Source organism: Orbicella franksi, chromosome 10, assembly GCF_964199315.1.
Source record: "Orbicella franksi chromosome 10, jaOrbFran1.1, whole genome shotgun sequence".
Taxonomy (NCBI): domain Eukaryota; kingdom Metazoa; phylum Cnidaria; class Anthozoa; order Scleractinia; family Merulinidae; genus Orbicella; species Orbicella franksi.
Window position 1 is genome coordinate 10,929,385 of NC_138154.1, and position 17,076 is coordinate 10,946,460.

A 17,076-nucleotide genomic window follows, 5' to 3' on the forward strand; every position below is an offset into this window, starting at 1 on the left:
ACTTTCAGCTACTTAAGCGGTTAGTAATTTTTATTTTTGTGTGATCGTTTTTATTTTAGACTTAAGGTGAAATGTAACAATGCTAAAGCGTTTTGAATGCGAACTTGCGTGACAACCTAATTTGCATAATGATATGTGAGATTCGCACAAAGTACAAAAATTTCGAAGTCGCTGTGGGAAAGGAAGATAAAAAGCGCAAGGTATTTTTATTTTATATGCTTCCTAACCCTTGTTTAGCAGAATTCAGTTGGAGTTTTGAGCGGTCGGGTCTGGACTTGGGAAATAAACGCCAGCGAAGACAAGCTACTTTCGCAGGTTTTCAGAAAGGGATAAAACGGGTGGTAATAGATAAATTTTCAGGATCCCCCAAAACAAAATATATCAAAAGTAACGTGCATTTCTTACCCTTGAAGGATCACCCAATGTAGGGATACTAACAATTTTTTGTTACGTTTGGTGGTCTTTGAGCAGCGAGCTCGTCAATTTAGGCAATTTTCCGTTCTTGGAACGCTCAAATTTAGGCGTTTTCCGGCTATGATTGTTTTGAGCTCTAAAAAAATTATTTTGACGTATTTGCAAAAACTTAAGTCTTTGCATTTACTTATAACCCAGGATAGTTCACTGAGAAAAGTTTGAGGGAAAACTTTTTTCCGACCATAAATGCAGTGGACCGCGTTTAGAGAGACTGCCACTTAATATTCTGCTAATTCTTCCTTAAGGTATCAATCTGTTAACGTTTTATTCTTAATTCATAACAGCCTGGCGTTCGTTATTATCACTTCAACACCATATGCACAGCAGGAAATAGTGACTTTTTGTCATAGAGAACGTGTTTGTTATGAGAATATAAAGATAAACACACAAGCCAAGTAATTGAGATGGTCCGGTGAATATCTTTGGAGGAAGACGACGAATGGCATGTTGCGCAGCAGTCACTCGCCATATTTCTGGCGTACCACGCGCAAAATTGAGACCCGTTAGATAGGAAGTAATTTAAGCTGGCTTTTTAAAAGCAACGAAGGCCGAAGTCGTTCGTTCAAAACGTTTTTTCAAGTTACTATACGAGTTGTTTGTAACGTTTTTGTAGGCCAGTGTCAGGCACAAATTTAAAACGTCTTTTGCTAATGTCCATCCCTTACTACAATGTTAGCATATTAAGTTTAATGTGTCATTTATTATGTACAAAACGTAAATTTTATTTTCCTTTAAATATCTGCAAAGAAACAAGGAAGAAAACAACAGCTAGGGAGCAGCAACCATAATGTTTATTGTTGAGTTCACTATCGGGGTCCCTTCCCCGCAACTGGTCGCCTCCACGACGAGCCAATAAAGGTTTGCAATGTCTTGACTTAAATTATAAAAAACTTTGCTTGAATCGTCTTTCACAAGATATCAGGGTTTGCTTTTCAAGGGTATATATCTTAATCTATATGGGACGGTACAAAAAAGCTTGGAAATCATGGAGGCGACGTTGACAATAGTGATACAAAACTGAAAATTCGAAATCTTTATGATTTCGGAATCACTGTACGTGCAACGTTTAAAGGACACTTAATATCACATGTCAGTTGTCAGTTAAAATGTTATCTATTTTTCAGTTGCCAGTTAAATTTTGGGCCATTTGTTATTTGTCAGGTAAGTGGCTCTTAATAATTATTAAATTCTCAACCTCGGATAATGCAATTCTAGCCTTCTGATTGGTTCACTAGATCTCGGTTACCAGCCATTATACCTGTGTTTGACCTTATATGGAAATGACTGCGGCAAATGTCGTTCACCATAAAATTTTTCCCGGGAAGCCAAGTTTCGTCGACAGAAAAAAAATGGATGAAAAAAGCAGATTTGGTGAGCTATCCACGGAAGAAATACAAGAAATCATGGACAAGGCTGTCCCAGAAACAACAAAAAAAGCCACAAAGTTCGGGATGAGATTATTTAACGGTACGTACCCGTTAATTTTCAATTAAAAGTTACAAAATTTCAAATACGACCGTCGAGATTTTACGCATTCGTGAAGGTTACGTAACAACAACAATATTTACCTTAATGTTACAGAATGGCTTGCTAGTCCTAGTGGCACCACATTTTCAAAACCAATACAAGAAATTTCAAAAGAAGAGCTGAATGTTTGTTTGAAGTGCTTTTACACGTCAGCGAGGAAGAAAGATGGCAAGTATTATAAGAGTTCATCCACGAAATCCATAAGAGCCGCCATTGATCGTTTTCTTCGCTCGCCGCCACACAACAAACCGTTTTCCATAATCTCTGACCCCGCTTTCACCGAGGCAAATAAAGTTTTGGACGCTTTCGTGAAAGACCTAAGGAAAACGGGAAAAATAGCTGGCGTCGTTCACAAAAAAGAAATCTCGAAAGAGCAAGTGGAGAAACTATTTGAGAGCGGCGAACTCGGCCCAACCGACAGTTTGAATCCTGCCCAGTTACAGAGGACGGCTTGGTTCTACCTCGGCCTCTTTTTTGGAAGACGGGGACGTGAAAAACAGCGACAGTTGACACCCGCAATGCTTTCTCTACGAAAAACTCCACAAGGGGTTGAATACTACCAACTGAACAGAAGTCAGCCTGGTTTCTTGCCGGCTACAAAAAATCACCAGGGTGGCCTCGCAGATGCAGAGGATGAATCGGATGCGAAGATATTTTCCGTCCCGGCATCTGAAAGATGTCCAGTGAAAACGTTCAAGAACTACTTGGGTCATCTCAATTCAACGTCAGATGATCCGTTTCAGAGACCAAGAGATGGTCAAAGCAAGAAGTTCAATCCCGCAGCCAACAAAATCTGGTTTTGCGACTCACCTCTTGGTACAACTACGCTCGACAATATGATGAAAGAGATCTCAAAGCGAGCAGGTATAGAACCACATCTCACAAACCACTACCTGAGAACTACATCTGTCACAGTGCTCTCCGACCATAATTGCGAGACGAGGCACATCAAGTCCATAACGGGGCACAAGTCTGACCAGGCAGTTGAGTCCTACAACGAGCGGCCTTCGATTGAACAACAACAGAAGATGTCACTCGCTCTCATTGATTTCATTGGAAATGCGTCTTCTGGTAGTGCCACTTCAGTGCAGGGGAAAGAAAACGAAATCCAGCAGCAGAGGAGACCAATCCCAGACGAATTTCCCCATCAAGAGTCCGGGAAAGCTGTTCTTGTCGAAAATAATTTTTCCACCAGTTCAACCTCCGTTTCACGGCATGGCGATCAGAGAAGCTTTCCACAGTATTTTTACAACTGTAGTGTAAATGTCCACAATTATTACTCTTCCCGATGAGCTTGGACTTTGAACACTTGAGGTCACTGCAGTAAGGTTTTTACCCGTACAAAATAGACCGTGAAGTTTGGATGACTGTAAATTCAGTTCAGCGGTAATTTGCTTCGCTTTTGATTTTTCATTCAACTGTTCGCACGGCGGTGCACTTATCATGTGATCATGAGATCATGTCGTTTTGGCGCCCGGAAGTCATCTCACTTTCCGGTCGTTTCTTAAACTTAAATAAAAATTTAGCAAAACCGAAGGTTAAGAATTTAATAAAACAATTATTTTATTAGCGCTTGTTGGATATGAGATTGGTTATAGCCAACTCGGCCCCACGGGCCTCGTTGGCTATTTACCATCTCATATCCAACGCGCGCTCATGGAATAATTGTTAAATAAACAATTATAAAACAAAGAAAATAAGTGGTTTTGTCTTTCGTAGCAAGATAAGTAACTCCCTGTGCCTGTACTAATGTTTTCTGTTTCTCTTTAAAAGATAGGCAAAGATATCTGACTGAATGCTTAATAGTAGAATTAAAAGTAATTTTGCTGGGCAATAAAAGGGCACGGCAGAATTAGAATTCTAGAGAAATGTGACACTGAAATATTGAAAATCTTTTTGTGTTACAAAAGTATAAAAACTTAAACTTTTTTTAATAACAAAAAATTGTATGAGCACATTCTAGCTTTTTTTAACATTACATTCAAAAAGAGCTAGAAAATGCTCCAGAAGTCATATTCCAATTATAAGGTGAAATGTAAACATTTACGTCAACAAATATTCTGCCATTTCTTCCAGAAGGTGTCGATTGTTAATGTTGTGTTCCTTATTCATAACAGCCTCGCAGTTCTTTATTATCACTTCAACACCATATGTACAGCAGGAAATAGTGACTTTTTATCATAGGTAACGTATTTGTTAAGAGAAAAATGAAGATAAACGTACAAGACGCGTAATTGAGATGATCCGGTGAATATCCTTGAAGGAAGACGATGAATGGCATTCTGAGACAGATCCCTGCAAACAAAGAAGAAAAAATAGATACGTTGTAAATGAATATTTTTCAGAAAGACATTAAAAACTTGATGTATATAATCGGGAAATGTTAAAACTATTGTAGTGATGCAAAATGGTCTCGTTTAACGCTGCGCCAATATACATGTAAACACTCATTTCCCCACAATCCCTCTTCCATCCCAGTCACTCTCCTCCAGCTACCTGCCCGCAGTCCCGCATGTTTAGTAACATTTGTTACTGAAGTTCAGTGTTTCATGTGGTAATATACATTTAATGTTGTTTTTGACAATGCATAACCTATATAAACGTTAAAAACAACGTATATAGGCCTCGGGAAAAAAGTCTATTTTTTTTTTTTCGGAGACCGCCTGGTATTCTAATAGAGACCGCAATGCAGCCAGCGACATCATATCGAAATTCTGATTACTTTTAAATCACTCGCGTGATCTGATATGTGGCGCAGCAGTCACTCGCCATATTTCTGGCGTACCACGCGCAAAATTGTGAGCCGTTAGATAGCAGGTAATTTAAGCTGGCTTTTTAAAAGCAACGAAGGCCCAAGTCGTTCGTTCAAAACGTCTTTCAAAGTTACCATATGAGTTGCTTGTAACGTTTCTATAGGTCAGTGTCAGACACAAATTTAAATGTATATTGCTAATGTCCATCCCTGACTACAGTGTTAGCATTTTAAGTTCATTGTGTCATTTAATATGTACAGAACGTAAATGGTATACTTACAAGTATTGCAAGCTCGCCAAAGCAGAAAAAGTATTTTCTGTCAAATTCTGAATATTATTTCCCTTTAAGTATCTGCAAAACAACAAGGAAGAAAACAACAGCTAGGAAGTAGCAACCATAACAATTATTGTTAAGTTCACTATCGGGGGACCCTTCTTCGGAAACTAGTCGCCTGCTTGATGAGCCAATAAAGGTATCCAATGTTCTGACGTAAAGGAAAAAAAACCTTGCTTGAATCGTCTTTCACAAGATTTCCAGGTTTGCATTTCAAGGGTATATATCTTATTCTATATGGGGCGGTACAAAAAAAGCTTGGAAATCATGGAGGCGACGTTGAAAATAGTGATACAAGACTGAAAATTCGAAATCTTTATAATTTCGGAATCACTGTGCAACGTATGAAGGACACTTAATATACAGAGCTGACCGTCAGTGCCTTAGGGGTAGAGATTAGTTTATTCTGGTGGACCCTTTTTGTGTACTTATGGGATATATTAAAGCTTTTGTTTCGTTAAGTCCGTGTCTTAGACTTGTAGGTAAATCTGGGCTAATAATTCATTTAGGCAATTAATAAAAATGTACGCATTTATCAAAAAAAAATGAAATTATGTTTCTACTATTTTTAAGCGTCTTATAACATTGATCGTAGCCTGAGTATTAGGCTTTTCTTACTTACGGGGTTAAAGGAGGAAATACACGGCAAAGAAAAGCCTGACACAAGGGTCTTTATTGCAGTCTTCCACCTCCTCATAGCGTGACAAGCGTCAGTGTACGTCAGTGTACGACACGATTCAGTGTCAGAATGATTTCCGGCTGTCATGTTTAATTGCATGCATCACAGATCACAACGGCGAGAATTTGAGCGAATAATCCAGTTTCGTCCATGTTTGAAATGGTTTCCGAGAATATCTGCACAATTTGCCTCGAAAATTTTCACACAGAGTATGGTAAGTGTGTCGCCACAGTAACGCTTTTTTTTTTTCTGAAACTTCGAACAAAGAGTTTTCTAATGTTTTGTGTGAAAAACCTGTCATTCTTGTGGAATTATTTCTCGAGTTGAGAATTGTTGTCATTCAAGATAGTGAAGACGGCAAAAGGTCTGTTCGCAAATAATGCGCCAGGAAAATAGTGAATTGCTACAGAATGTTCATGGAGTTACGGGAGGCATTTGCGGGTGGTAAGGCACTCGACCAGGCGAAAGAAAGCGCTCCACGAACTCCTTCGAGAGCTAGTCCTAGAGGTTCAATTCCTGTTCGAGGCCAGCGACCCCCAACTGGAGTGACTCCAAAGGCGAAGCGGCAAAAAGAAAAAAGGCACTTGCGAAAATGAAGCTGAAGGAGGTCAGCGAAGACCTTCAACAAAGACAGCTCTATTTTCTGACCAATACTCTAAGTTCGACGATGAAATAACAAGCCTGATGAATATCGCGACAGAAAAGAATTTACCACCAATCGAAATACTTTCACTTCCGGTAGTGTGACGTTATGTTGCATTGTATATTACCCAATCAGCCTAACATGCAGATTTTGGATGTTTGACAGAAGCCAATTAAAACGTTTGTGTCAGGCCTTTCTCTGCAATTTCCCCCTACCCCTACCCTCTTGCTAAGAAAGGCCAGATACTCAGGTTACATTGATCGAATTTCGATGAGCTACAAACTTACAAGTCTTGCAAACTGAACAAATCTGAAAATACGTCTTCTGGTAGCACTTCTATTTCATTTTCACTGATATTACTAGGGACGGTAAAGAAAATTATTTACAATCAAGTATGGCTATGGTAGAATGACGATTATGCTGTTGTTGAACCACTTCTTGGGCTGGTAGTGTGGGGAGGGGGGGGGGTAGTAATCTGCTACCGGTAACTTACAGTTTAAGACTAATAAATTACAAAGTGGTTGTTATGCAACTCTAAACATCAGAGAAAAAGCTCACTCAGATAATGAATGAACATGCAAGTTATAAAAGTTATCTTGTTTTCGAAACAAAGCATTCATCGGATCGCTCTACGCTTGCACGACAAGGAAAATAAAAAGAATAAAGTGAAAAGATAAAAAAAAAAAAATGGTAAACCCAAAAACAGTACATAGAAAAGTACGGGAAAAAGCAGCTTTCGCTTTAGCCTACTCTTCTCTTGTTCGTTCTAACTTGAGGATCTAATTAAAACGTTTCTATTGTACAAAAAAAAGAAATTCCCCTGATTTTATTTGTAAAGAATTGACTAAACCTTAGGTAGAAAAAGTAAGTATTGTGTGTCTTCGATAATAGGCAAAAAAATGTAATAAAAATAGCACGTGATGACAAAGGTCACATTTGAACAGGTTTCTCAATACAGTGTTCTTTTAACCAAGCTCGAGTCGTTCGATTTTCTATTTAAGCCAGGATTCCCGGAAAGGAGCCTGTTCTCAGACACTTATTGTTATTAGGTACTTACAGGCTTTTAATCGCCACCATGTGTCGGAAGGCTTCTTTAGGTATATAAGTTATCATGGTCCCATTTATATTGCTAATTCATAAAGACAAACACGATATTAGAAGTGTGATGTGCCACATGACCATCAATAACACCCGTAATAATTTAAGGGTGGACCTTATATTTATAATTAAATAAGGGTTCTCAGTCGCAGTAAAAAAAGGAGCTGAAGTTGCTTACATCCAGGAGATTTACAACACAACTGTTATGAGTTTAACACATGCAACTTAAAGTAGGCCATATTTTAATTTGAATCCGCTTATTACGTTTTCTTATGCCCTTCCGTTGAATCGCAAAGAGATGTAATCTTCTCTAACGTGAAGCATTTCTCCCAGGAATTCGTGAACAATGTTACTGCAGTGCATTTCCCAAAACCCGGACGTAACAGATGCGGAGCGATAGCCTTCCCCAGTCCCTAGAAACCACAAGCCAATTGTCGCAAGCTTCTCTATCGGTACCGCTGCCAGGAATAGAGTGTTTCTTTTTTTGTTATGACAGGTGAAAGAATACGGAAAAGCGCTCGAAAGGCCTTAATGCTCATTCGGAAGTGCTCTCTATAAAAGTTATGCATGGCAGGATTTCTCGTGATTTACTGAATAAAACCATCACTGATTCAAGGACAATTCATTTGACCGCGATGGAGAACATTTTGACGTCTACGCAAAAATCAGCATCTTGTTTGAAAGAACTCACCCTTGTAAATTTGCATAGTGTTTACAGGAAGGAAGAAGAACTGCCTTAACTGTGAGTATAGATAAACGAAACAAAAGAGAAAAAGAAGAATCGAGAAAATAAGAACAAGGTCCTCGAAGGCTGTCAGTTTGTTGTTTTTATAACACATTTCAGTGCGGCCGCTCAATCATAAAATATAGCCCCATTATTTCATCATAACCAACTTCTAACCGAGTTAAGTTATTTGGAAATTTTAACCAGGTTAATGCGGCCGCAGCCAGTCTATTTAATCTTGGTGGGAAATCTAATATGTTTTCTATCTGTCCTCTAAAAGGTCGAAAGGAAATTTCAAGTAAACTATTTTTAAGGACGTTCGCGATAATTGTTTCTGCACATCCTTACTGCGCACGCAAATTCACACGCCAAGTCATGCATCGAGCGGGCGAGCTAAGTATAAAGTAACTGAAAATGAACAATGATAGGGCAGATGGCTACTGCTATAGCTTTGCCTGGATTTAACGATCTTGGACGTTCGGTGACCCCTATTTTTCTTTTGATGGATCATGTTCTACGGTTAGCGAAAAACTGAAGAAAATCTATCGATTAGAAGTTTTAATTTTTTTCAAAATGCATCATCGAATTCCGTTCTTGTTAGTTCTTCGTTTACCTGTGCGGCGGTTTCAAATGCTTCTTGAAGGGTTTTGGAATTATCTACGCAACAGATCCTCTTCTGCAAAATATAACTAAGATCGTTTGCTTCCGTTGACTCACATTCAAATAATTTAAATATAAACCCCTGCAAACAATGCAGAAGTACGTGTACCGATTTTTCAAAATCAGGGTAGTTTTCCACACGTCTTATCTCTAAAGCGAAGTCCGTGACCCCCAATCATTTTTTTTTTCTTTTTTGCATTTTTGACACAAGTGACTCATTATCTGACTGCAGTAAAAATTTAAACAAAAATCTATCCACTGGAAATTTTTCGCACGACCGTCCTTAAGTCAAATAGGTCAACAACGTCATGGTCGATACACTTAACCATAATCTAATAAGAGAGTACACTTACAGGTTTGTTGTCGTCGTTGGAAGACACTGAAAGATGTCAAATGATGAATTTGACGTCCTGCACTCAACTTTGTTTTCAACTTGACCGTTCTTTTTCTCACTACGACTAACACCGTGACACAGATTTCTGCAATCTGGATGCAAATGAAGGAATTAAGAGCGTGTCCGATGCCAAAACACAAATGTTTGGTTTGGTCAGGAGCCATAATCGGGGACGGAGACCGTAAGTTTTGGGATCCGCGCGCACCTATGATTTGGGACATTTTTTTTTTCTTAGAACAAAGTACGCCACCCTGACGCACAGGCGGTCCAAGCTCTCAATGTTATCCTTTTTTTCCTTTTTATGCGAACGTTCAGGCTAAAGCGATATATGGCATGTACTATTACATAACGACCGAATTTGACCACGCGAAACATGACTCTCACCTTGCTGCATATGGAGGTGTTATGTTACAACAGTTTGAATTTATTAAGGTTTGTATGGGAATGCAACGGCTTTGCTTGAAAAACCAATTATTCTTATTTTGTGAATAAAATCTACTTAACCTGTTGCTGTGGTGTATTCTTTGTTGTTTGCCAGCGCCTCGGGCCAATCTAACGCGATTTCGGCGAGTTATCGTTCTGTGGGTTTCCACTACTAAAAGAAAGACAAGGTCGGACACTGATTTCCGGAGTGCCCGCCGTTCTAGGCGAATAAATCCACTGAAAATAACCCTGCCGACTCAATTCCTCCGTAGAATCGAAGAAGAGATGTTGAAGTTCCATGACCCAACGTACTATGCGAACCGCAAAAGTGTCTTAACTTTTGTGACACGGCTGTTTTCGAATTTGCGAGCGAAGCAATCTCGAAATAAATGTTTCGTAGCGAAGGCGTTGTGGACGGAATCGCGTAGCGAGTGAACTGACATGGAACTTCAACATCTCTTCTTCGATTCTACGGAGGAATTGAGTCGGCAGGGTTATTTTCAGTAAATTTATTCGCCTGAAACGGCGGGCACTCCGGAAATCAGTGTCCGGCCTTGTCTTTCTTTTAGTAGTGGAAACCCACAGAACGATAACTCGCCGAAATCGCGTTAGATTGGCTCGAGGAGCTGGCAAACAACAAGGAATACACCACAGCAACAGCGTAAGTAGATTTTATTCACAAAATATAAGAATAATTGGTTTTTCAAGCAAAGCCGTTGCATTCCCATACAAACCTTAATAAATTCAAACCGTTGTAACGCAACACCTCCATATGCTGCAAGGCGAGAGTCATGTTTCGCGTGGTCAAATTCGGTCGTTATGTAATAGTACATGCCATATGTCACGTTAGCCTGAACGTTCGCATAAAAAGGAAAAAAAAAGGATAACATTGAGAGCTTGGGCCGCCTGTGCCCTGACGTCATATATACACGCGCAATTTCACCGGTAGTCGCCAATCGTTATATGGAACAGACAGAGCTGAGCCTAGCTATGTGATGAATCATTTCTATTAATATCACCTAACTAGTGGACTAATGCAAATCCTGCATTTTAATTGGCTACGCGAGTAGCGAAATTGGCGAAATCGAAGGTGACGCTTTCTTTCGTTTTATTCCCAAATAAATATTTCTTCAACTTGCATTTGCCAACTTTGTTATTGGACTAGTTGGGTGATACTAAAACAATTAGCCTCTTCGCCCTCAAGGACCACGGGTCAATAGCCCATTCGGCTTCGCCTCATCGGCTATTGACCTGTAGCCCTTGAGGGCTACGGGTCTAATTGTTAATTAGAACATTGAGACTGAAATTGGGGAAATTTTAAGAATATGTTAAGAATATACCCACGGCTGAGGCCTACTCTGGAGCCTCATGTCGCCTTAGGTCGCCTAGAGCCGCCTAAAGTCGCCTAGTGTTGCTTCATGTCCCCTTAAGACGCGTAAAGTCGCCTAGAGTTGCCTCATGTCCCCTTAAGACGCCTAAAGTAGCTATTCGTTATGCAAGGTGAGAAAGGTTTTCACACCCTCAAATTGCCCCTGTAGAAGGACATTACACTTAATAACCTTCATGTTAAGGTAAACTCCACTCCAACCTTAAAGAGGAGGGGCACGGTGGCCGAATGATTGGTGCAATGGACCCCTGTTGGGGATCATTACATTGTGCTCGTATTCTCACAGTGTCTCCTCGCCCAGATCTATAACTGAGTTCTGGTAAGGGGAGGGGTGGGGGGAGGTGCAGCAGATGTAACTTCAAGAGATCTTGAGTTGATTTGAGGTGGGCAATCAGTTTAATAAGTGTACTTTCTATATTTTTTTACCACCCGTTTTCAATGCATTGGAACCATCTAATACTCCTCTTAAGAAGCTGAGGATCTGGCAATTACGTGAACATGGCTACCCTGCATGGAAAAAACCTCATATTATAACAGTCCTGCGCTTGTCTAGCCTCCATGTTAGCGTGAATTATTTCTTCATGTAGACAATACTTAAATAGGAATGACAATCTGATGAACACTCTTTATTTTCCCTAACAGAGACAGCTTTCTATTTTGGCTCAGTTCTTTTTTTTCTCTTGTATTTTCAATGTAAACGAGTTAATAAAGAAAAAAAGATGACACTGTTGTATCATCAGGAAATATATTACATATAGAAAGAGATAAAATTTTACTGTATTGCAATAATTTCATTTATTACTTTTGTTGGGATACTACTGAATCAAACTCTTCAAAGGCCTACAGTGTATAAACAACAACAATGAGAGGTGTTCTGGGTCATCAAGGTAAAAAGAAAAAAAGGAAATTAAAGTATTCTGGAGTAAAGCTCATTTTTCTCTTTTACGTTGGGCAGTTAAAATATGGTCGTCCAAAGTCAATTGAACCGAACTGAGGTTACACTTTAAAATACTTTGCTTACCCACTGTAAAAGAGTAACAAAAGTGGGTCATTTCTCCAGCAAAAATCATTGTTTGCATTATTTCCACATTCGACAGCTGTAAAAGTTTGAACTTCGTAACTGGATGAACCAACTTGCAGCATAAATGTTTTCCTATCTTGACCGTTAAATTCTTTTCCTACATTTCATCATCGTCAGTTTGATAAAGCCAGGTATTCACATCATCTTATATACTTTGCGTGGACTGTGCTACCCTTACTTTCACAAGGTACAGAAAATAATTTGTGATCAACTCTCAGTTAACATGCCGCCAGCACAACATTTTGATCACGTGACAGAATTTGGCCCCATGACAGTGATCATAGATCATGAGAGTAATCATACTAGTACACGCGAGCACAACACGCGCGCAAGTGTGATTACTCCGAGATGCGTTTACAAACCGTAACAGAGAAATAACTAATTAATCTGCGCAGAAAGGAAACAAATCGTTAAACTGATTCTCTCTGAAAGTTAAATTGGGTGATTTGAAATAAACGTACAAGAAGTCCTTGGTTTCCGTTGAACTGACGTCATAAAATGAATGAAGCTGTATTGTATTGCTCTCCTTAAAAAACCTTGGTACAGCTGTACCCGCTTGTCATGAAACTTATCCCGGCGACACAGTTCGAGGAAAAAATAAATAAAATTTTTGAACCTGGCATTTTGTGGAAACACTTGGCGGGAGAGCTCGATTTTTTTTGTTATCTGATCAACAGTGGTAAAAAAAATATTTCTAAAAAATAATTCGGATCACTCAAACTGGGACATCAAAGTCTTCTGGAACCTCCACAAAAATCAACATTTCTAAATTCCAATTCGATCGGGAATTCGAGGGCCACGGGTTTGTCAGTCGTAAGACTGTTGCGCGTTACCCTCGTTAAACAAAGTTAATTTATTTATTTATTTTAGTGTTCTTACGATGGACCTCAGCATGTGGTACTCATTGTGGTATTGGGATTTGTCTGACTGAGGCAAGAGAGTATCAAATCGATTGAGTCCCTGAAAATGACTGAGCAACTTTGCAAATTGGAAAAACATTCCCCAAAGTCGCCTTAAGCGTTTTCTGGGTGCTGATGGAAAATAAAATGCAATAAAATCATACAACGTTTTCAAACGAATTGTATTTTAATTTACCTTTGAAAAGTATGGTGTATTCCTTCCTTTTTCTAACAAAACTAGCTAGCAAACTGATAAAAACTAATACTAGACACACAGTTATATCAGGCTGGTCGCATCCGTTTTGTTTAACTGAAAGACACTAACTATGCTAAGTCTGTAATCTAAGAATGTACATAGCAATATTTTCAGCATAAAGTGGGTATAAACATAGGGACATCCAATCTGGGTATAAAAAATATACATTCATAGTTGTTAATACAAAGAGTGTATCGATATGCTGATGATTCGAGAACCAAAATTCATGAATACGCAGTGATCTCAACTTCGATTATCTTGATGTCACTGATGCAAACATTCAGTTCACTTTGCAGGAAAAAACAGAACTCCATGGAAGAATTCTATTCCTTGACACCTGCCTACGTGTGAACCAAGATGACTCAAGGAATGTCTATGTACCGGAAAACGACTCATTCTGTTCAAACCTGAATTTCCATTCTGACCATTGTCTACAACAAAAAAGAGCTGCAGTTGACACTTGGCAGAGCTGGTACGAGAGAGTCCGAAGAATTGTGTCATCCAATAAAGTCAACAACAACCATTTTATTTTGCTTAATACATAGAATATCACATAGCAAAAATTGATTTAAACTTAAATAAGCAAAAAAAAAAACTACTCAAAATAGTAAGAACTAAACGAGCTGAGTAGTTACAAAATTATTATGCTTTAAATCGGTTGTAGGAAAAATAAAGAATTGGGGGAGAAAAAACACACTATTATTATTATTATTATTATTATCATTATTATTATTATTATTATTATAAGAATATCTTAACAGGAGAATATATTATAGTGTCATACATCAGCACATGTTGAGGGAAGAAACAGAAACCTTAAAAAGGTGAGGAACAGGGTAACTAAGCTCTCTTTGAATAGAGGCAATGACTTCGAATAAGCCAATACCACCCCCACCCATCCCCCCTCGCCTTCGTCCCCCTCAAAGACCCAAATGAAAATGATTAAACCGTTCTTTACATTCATATTTATAAAGTGGCTGATCAAGTTCGGTTGAGCCGAACGAAAATTTCAGACGGTCCAAAAATTTAAAAAAAAATTGACCTATAAACCGCGCGAAATTAAAGATCTTCAAAAATGGCGCAACGTTTTTATTATTATTATTATTATTATTATTATTATTATTATTATTATTATTATTATTACTGGTTTTGACACAAGTCTGTATGTTTATAGCAGCAGTGATGGCTCGCCATGGATGTTGAACGCATTTTGAGTAGCTTTCCTAACAGCCTGTCTGTATCTCTGATGATAAAAGCGGGAAGGCCGCGGATATTCTTTTGTTTAAAACGCGCATCGAAGCAGCCGAACAGATGACACAAAACTGGACATTTTGAGGAGGCACCTAAATCCAATAATCGTCTCTTTTGTGTGCGTGCCAACCGATAATGTTAAGAGCGCTTGTTAGCACGTGAATTCGAACAATTGAACAAATAGACCAGTTTCGATATATTAAAACGCAACCTAAAACAATACTCCTCAGCACGAGGTTCCAGGGAATACCTACAAAGCTTGTGGGGTTTATTCCCTGGAGTGGAGGTATGGGGCCAATCAAAATATTCACAAATTCCGAGTAAAAACAAACACTGGCGAACAAATGATCTCATTTATGGCCATTGATCTTTGGCAAGAAATACCATACAAGTTTAAAGATCTAAATCAATATGCTTTCTCCAAAAGTGTTAAAAACTACGTTCTATCTCGGCAATATCAAACGTAAGTTTCCACAATTCCAAAAGTGTTAAGAGTTGTTACGGATATCATTGTAACTCGTGATTGCGTGACCTCCGTCAGCGTTACATCGAATCAATACCTCTTTGTTTTCTTGTTGTATCCCTGCGAGTTGTTGGTATTATCTTTCATTCGGTATGAGACTCGCGTGTTATACATCAGTCAATTCCAGCACTGCCCATCCCCCCCCGGGCAACCGCTGGGCATTTGTTCACGTTGTCAGTCCCGGGGGTGGGGCATCCGCAATTTTATCGCGCCCCGGGGGCTGGGCGTTTGCGTACCCCAGGGCGACCCCCGGGCATTCGACACACGTGTTTTGGAAAGTGCCATGGATGAGTTCATCGGGAAAGACAAGGCGTTTGTCGAACAATAGCTTGTCCGTCAGTGACTAGAGAAACTTGCAGATGTTTTTAAAGGTATGTTTTCTCAATTTTAGATATTTCTTCATTACTTGTAAGCATATAAATATAAGCGACAAGGTGAACTATATCTTGTTTATCACAAAACAATCACTGACGTGAACACGACTATTTCGCATTTCGTATTCAAAACTAGCCTGGCATTTTTTAAATCCACGAAAGTGGAGTTAAAATACTAAAGGTTTGCGAATTCAAATGATGAGATCTTCAAGACAGATCCTGCGAGCTTAAAATGCAATGCATCATCATTTAAAATGTCTTGATTCGTCACAGAAAAAGTAGCCTGTGAATACAGGCGCCTATCATCGCTCGCGGCTGGGGGCACGTCCGCCGCAATCCCAGCTATCCTCTAGCAAACTGTTAAAAACAAATATAAAGAAATAAATATAATCGGGATCAACTAACATGTACTGTTGTCCTTGAAGTCTTACCGTTGCATTAAAATACTGAACAGTTGACCGTTTTATTCACTGATTAATTAAAAAAAACTGCGAAGGTGTTGGAAGGCGACGATCCCGGGGGCGGGGCATTTGCCCTCTTTCTTCGTCCCCACCCCGGGGCATTTAGACAGCTTATGTGTCCCCACCCCGGGGAATTTGCCGATTTAAAAAAAAAAATGCTAATGCCCGGGAGTTAGCCCGGGGGGGATGGGCACTGCTGGAATTGGCTGATGCATTAGATACATGTTATCTTCATAAAAGGATAGATCGAAGGATCGTTGCGATTACTAGAGTTATAAAAGCGGGGAAAGAGGTATGTTATCTTGTTTATTCTTTTCTTTAGATAAATTGCCGACCGTAGTGTTTCCGTATGCGAGATTTGTTATGTTTATAATCATTTGTATTGTTAAACGTGCTGGTATGCGCGCCACACGTGTTTCAGTTAAGATCGTTTCTTTTGGCTTAGATTTTGTAGTAATTTAGTTTTATCGATTATTGTATTTTCAGTTTTTACGGAATTTCAAGTATTAAAGAATCAGACAAGTTAGACGCTTGAAGTTTCTGTCTATAAAACATTTCTCCGTTGCGGCGTTGATTTGTGTTAGAGAATAATTTGATTGATGTCGGCTTCCGCCCCCTTACAAGAACTATGCTCTACCTCAGCAATATCAAACGTACCTTTCCACAATTCTTCTAGCTCTTTTCTTTAGTAATCCGTCCTTCTACTCCCATGTTTTTTTTTTATGTTCACTCAAACGAGATGGAGGCTAACTCGATAAATTCGCGGTGCTATTAGCCTCCATGCACAAACTATATACCGTTGTTACCTTAATTGTTACATATGTATCTTTCTTTTCTTTTTTCTTTATGCTAATATTATAAATTCAAAATGTAAGTGCAAAATAAAATGAAGTTGAAGTTGAAGTTGAAGTCAAGTGCACATCACTCCAATAGAATTCGACAGATATAGCTAATTTCGCGTGCCCGGGAAATTATTTTTGACAAGTATGTTTAACTTTGCTGTTTTCTTTTAGATCATAATATAAGTTCGTTCGTGAAGTTCGCGAAGAAAGCTCGTAAGTTCAGAGAACTTTGAGGCGAGACGTAGAGACGTGGTGCGTAGAAGCGCATATTGAGGCTTACGATACTTCGCTAT

The 17,076-nt window shown here is 39.0% G+C and overlaps 2 protein-coding genes across 2 annotated transcripts in view; one reads left to right on the plus strand and one right to left on the minus strand.

The window, feature by feature from the left end:
• Positions 1 to 3,627, plus strand: part of LOC145501639 (uncharacterized) — a 16,649-nt gene extending 13,022 nt beyond the window's left edge. Inside the window, exon 6 of the mRNA XM_081481069.1 lies at positions 2,018 to 3,627. Coding sequence (XP_081337195.1) covers positions 2,018 to 3,293 — 1,276 coding nt within the window. The 3' untranslated portion in view covers positions 3,294 to 3,627. The remainder of the gene's footprint in view (positions 1 to 2,017) is intronic.
• A 267-nt stretch (positions 3,628 to 3,894) lies between these two features.
• Positions 3,895 to 9,386, minus strand: LOC145500505 (uncharacterized). Its single transcript, XM_081480038.1, has 5 exons — positions 9,246 to 9,386; positions 7,468 to 7,539; positions 6,698 to 6,769; positions 5,035 to 5,106; positions 3,895 to 4,296 (listed from the first exon to the last, which is right to left on the minus strand). The coding sequence occupies exons 2-5, from the start codon at positions 7,521 to 7,523 to the stop codon at positions 4,137 to 4,139; spliced, it is 360 nt and encodes a 119-aa protein (XP_081336164.1). The 5' UTR covers positions 7,524 to 7,539; positions 9,246 to 9,386; the 3' UTR covers positions 3,895 to 4,136.
• Positions 9,387 to 17,076: the final 7,690 nt, after the last annotated feature.

Coding starts and splice junctions, on each gene's coding strand:
- LOC145500505 (XM_081480038.1), bottom strand. CDS start 7,523: ATGATAACTTATATACCTAAAGAAGCCTTCCGACACATGGTGGCGATT. Junction 6,770..7,467: donor ATGGTGGCGATTAAAAGCCT/GTAAGTACCTAA, acceptor TACCGTCCCTAG/TAATATCAGTGAAAATGAAA. Junction 5,107..6,697: donor TTGTTCAGTTTGCAAGACTT/GTAAGTTTGTAG, acceptor GTTGTTTTGCAG/ATACTTAAAGGGAAATAATA.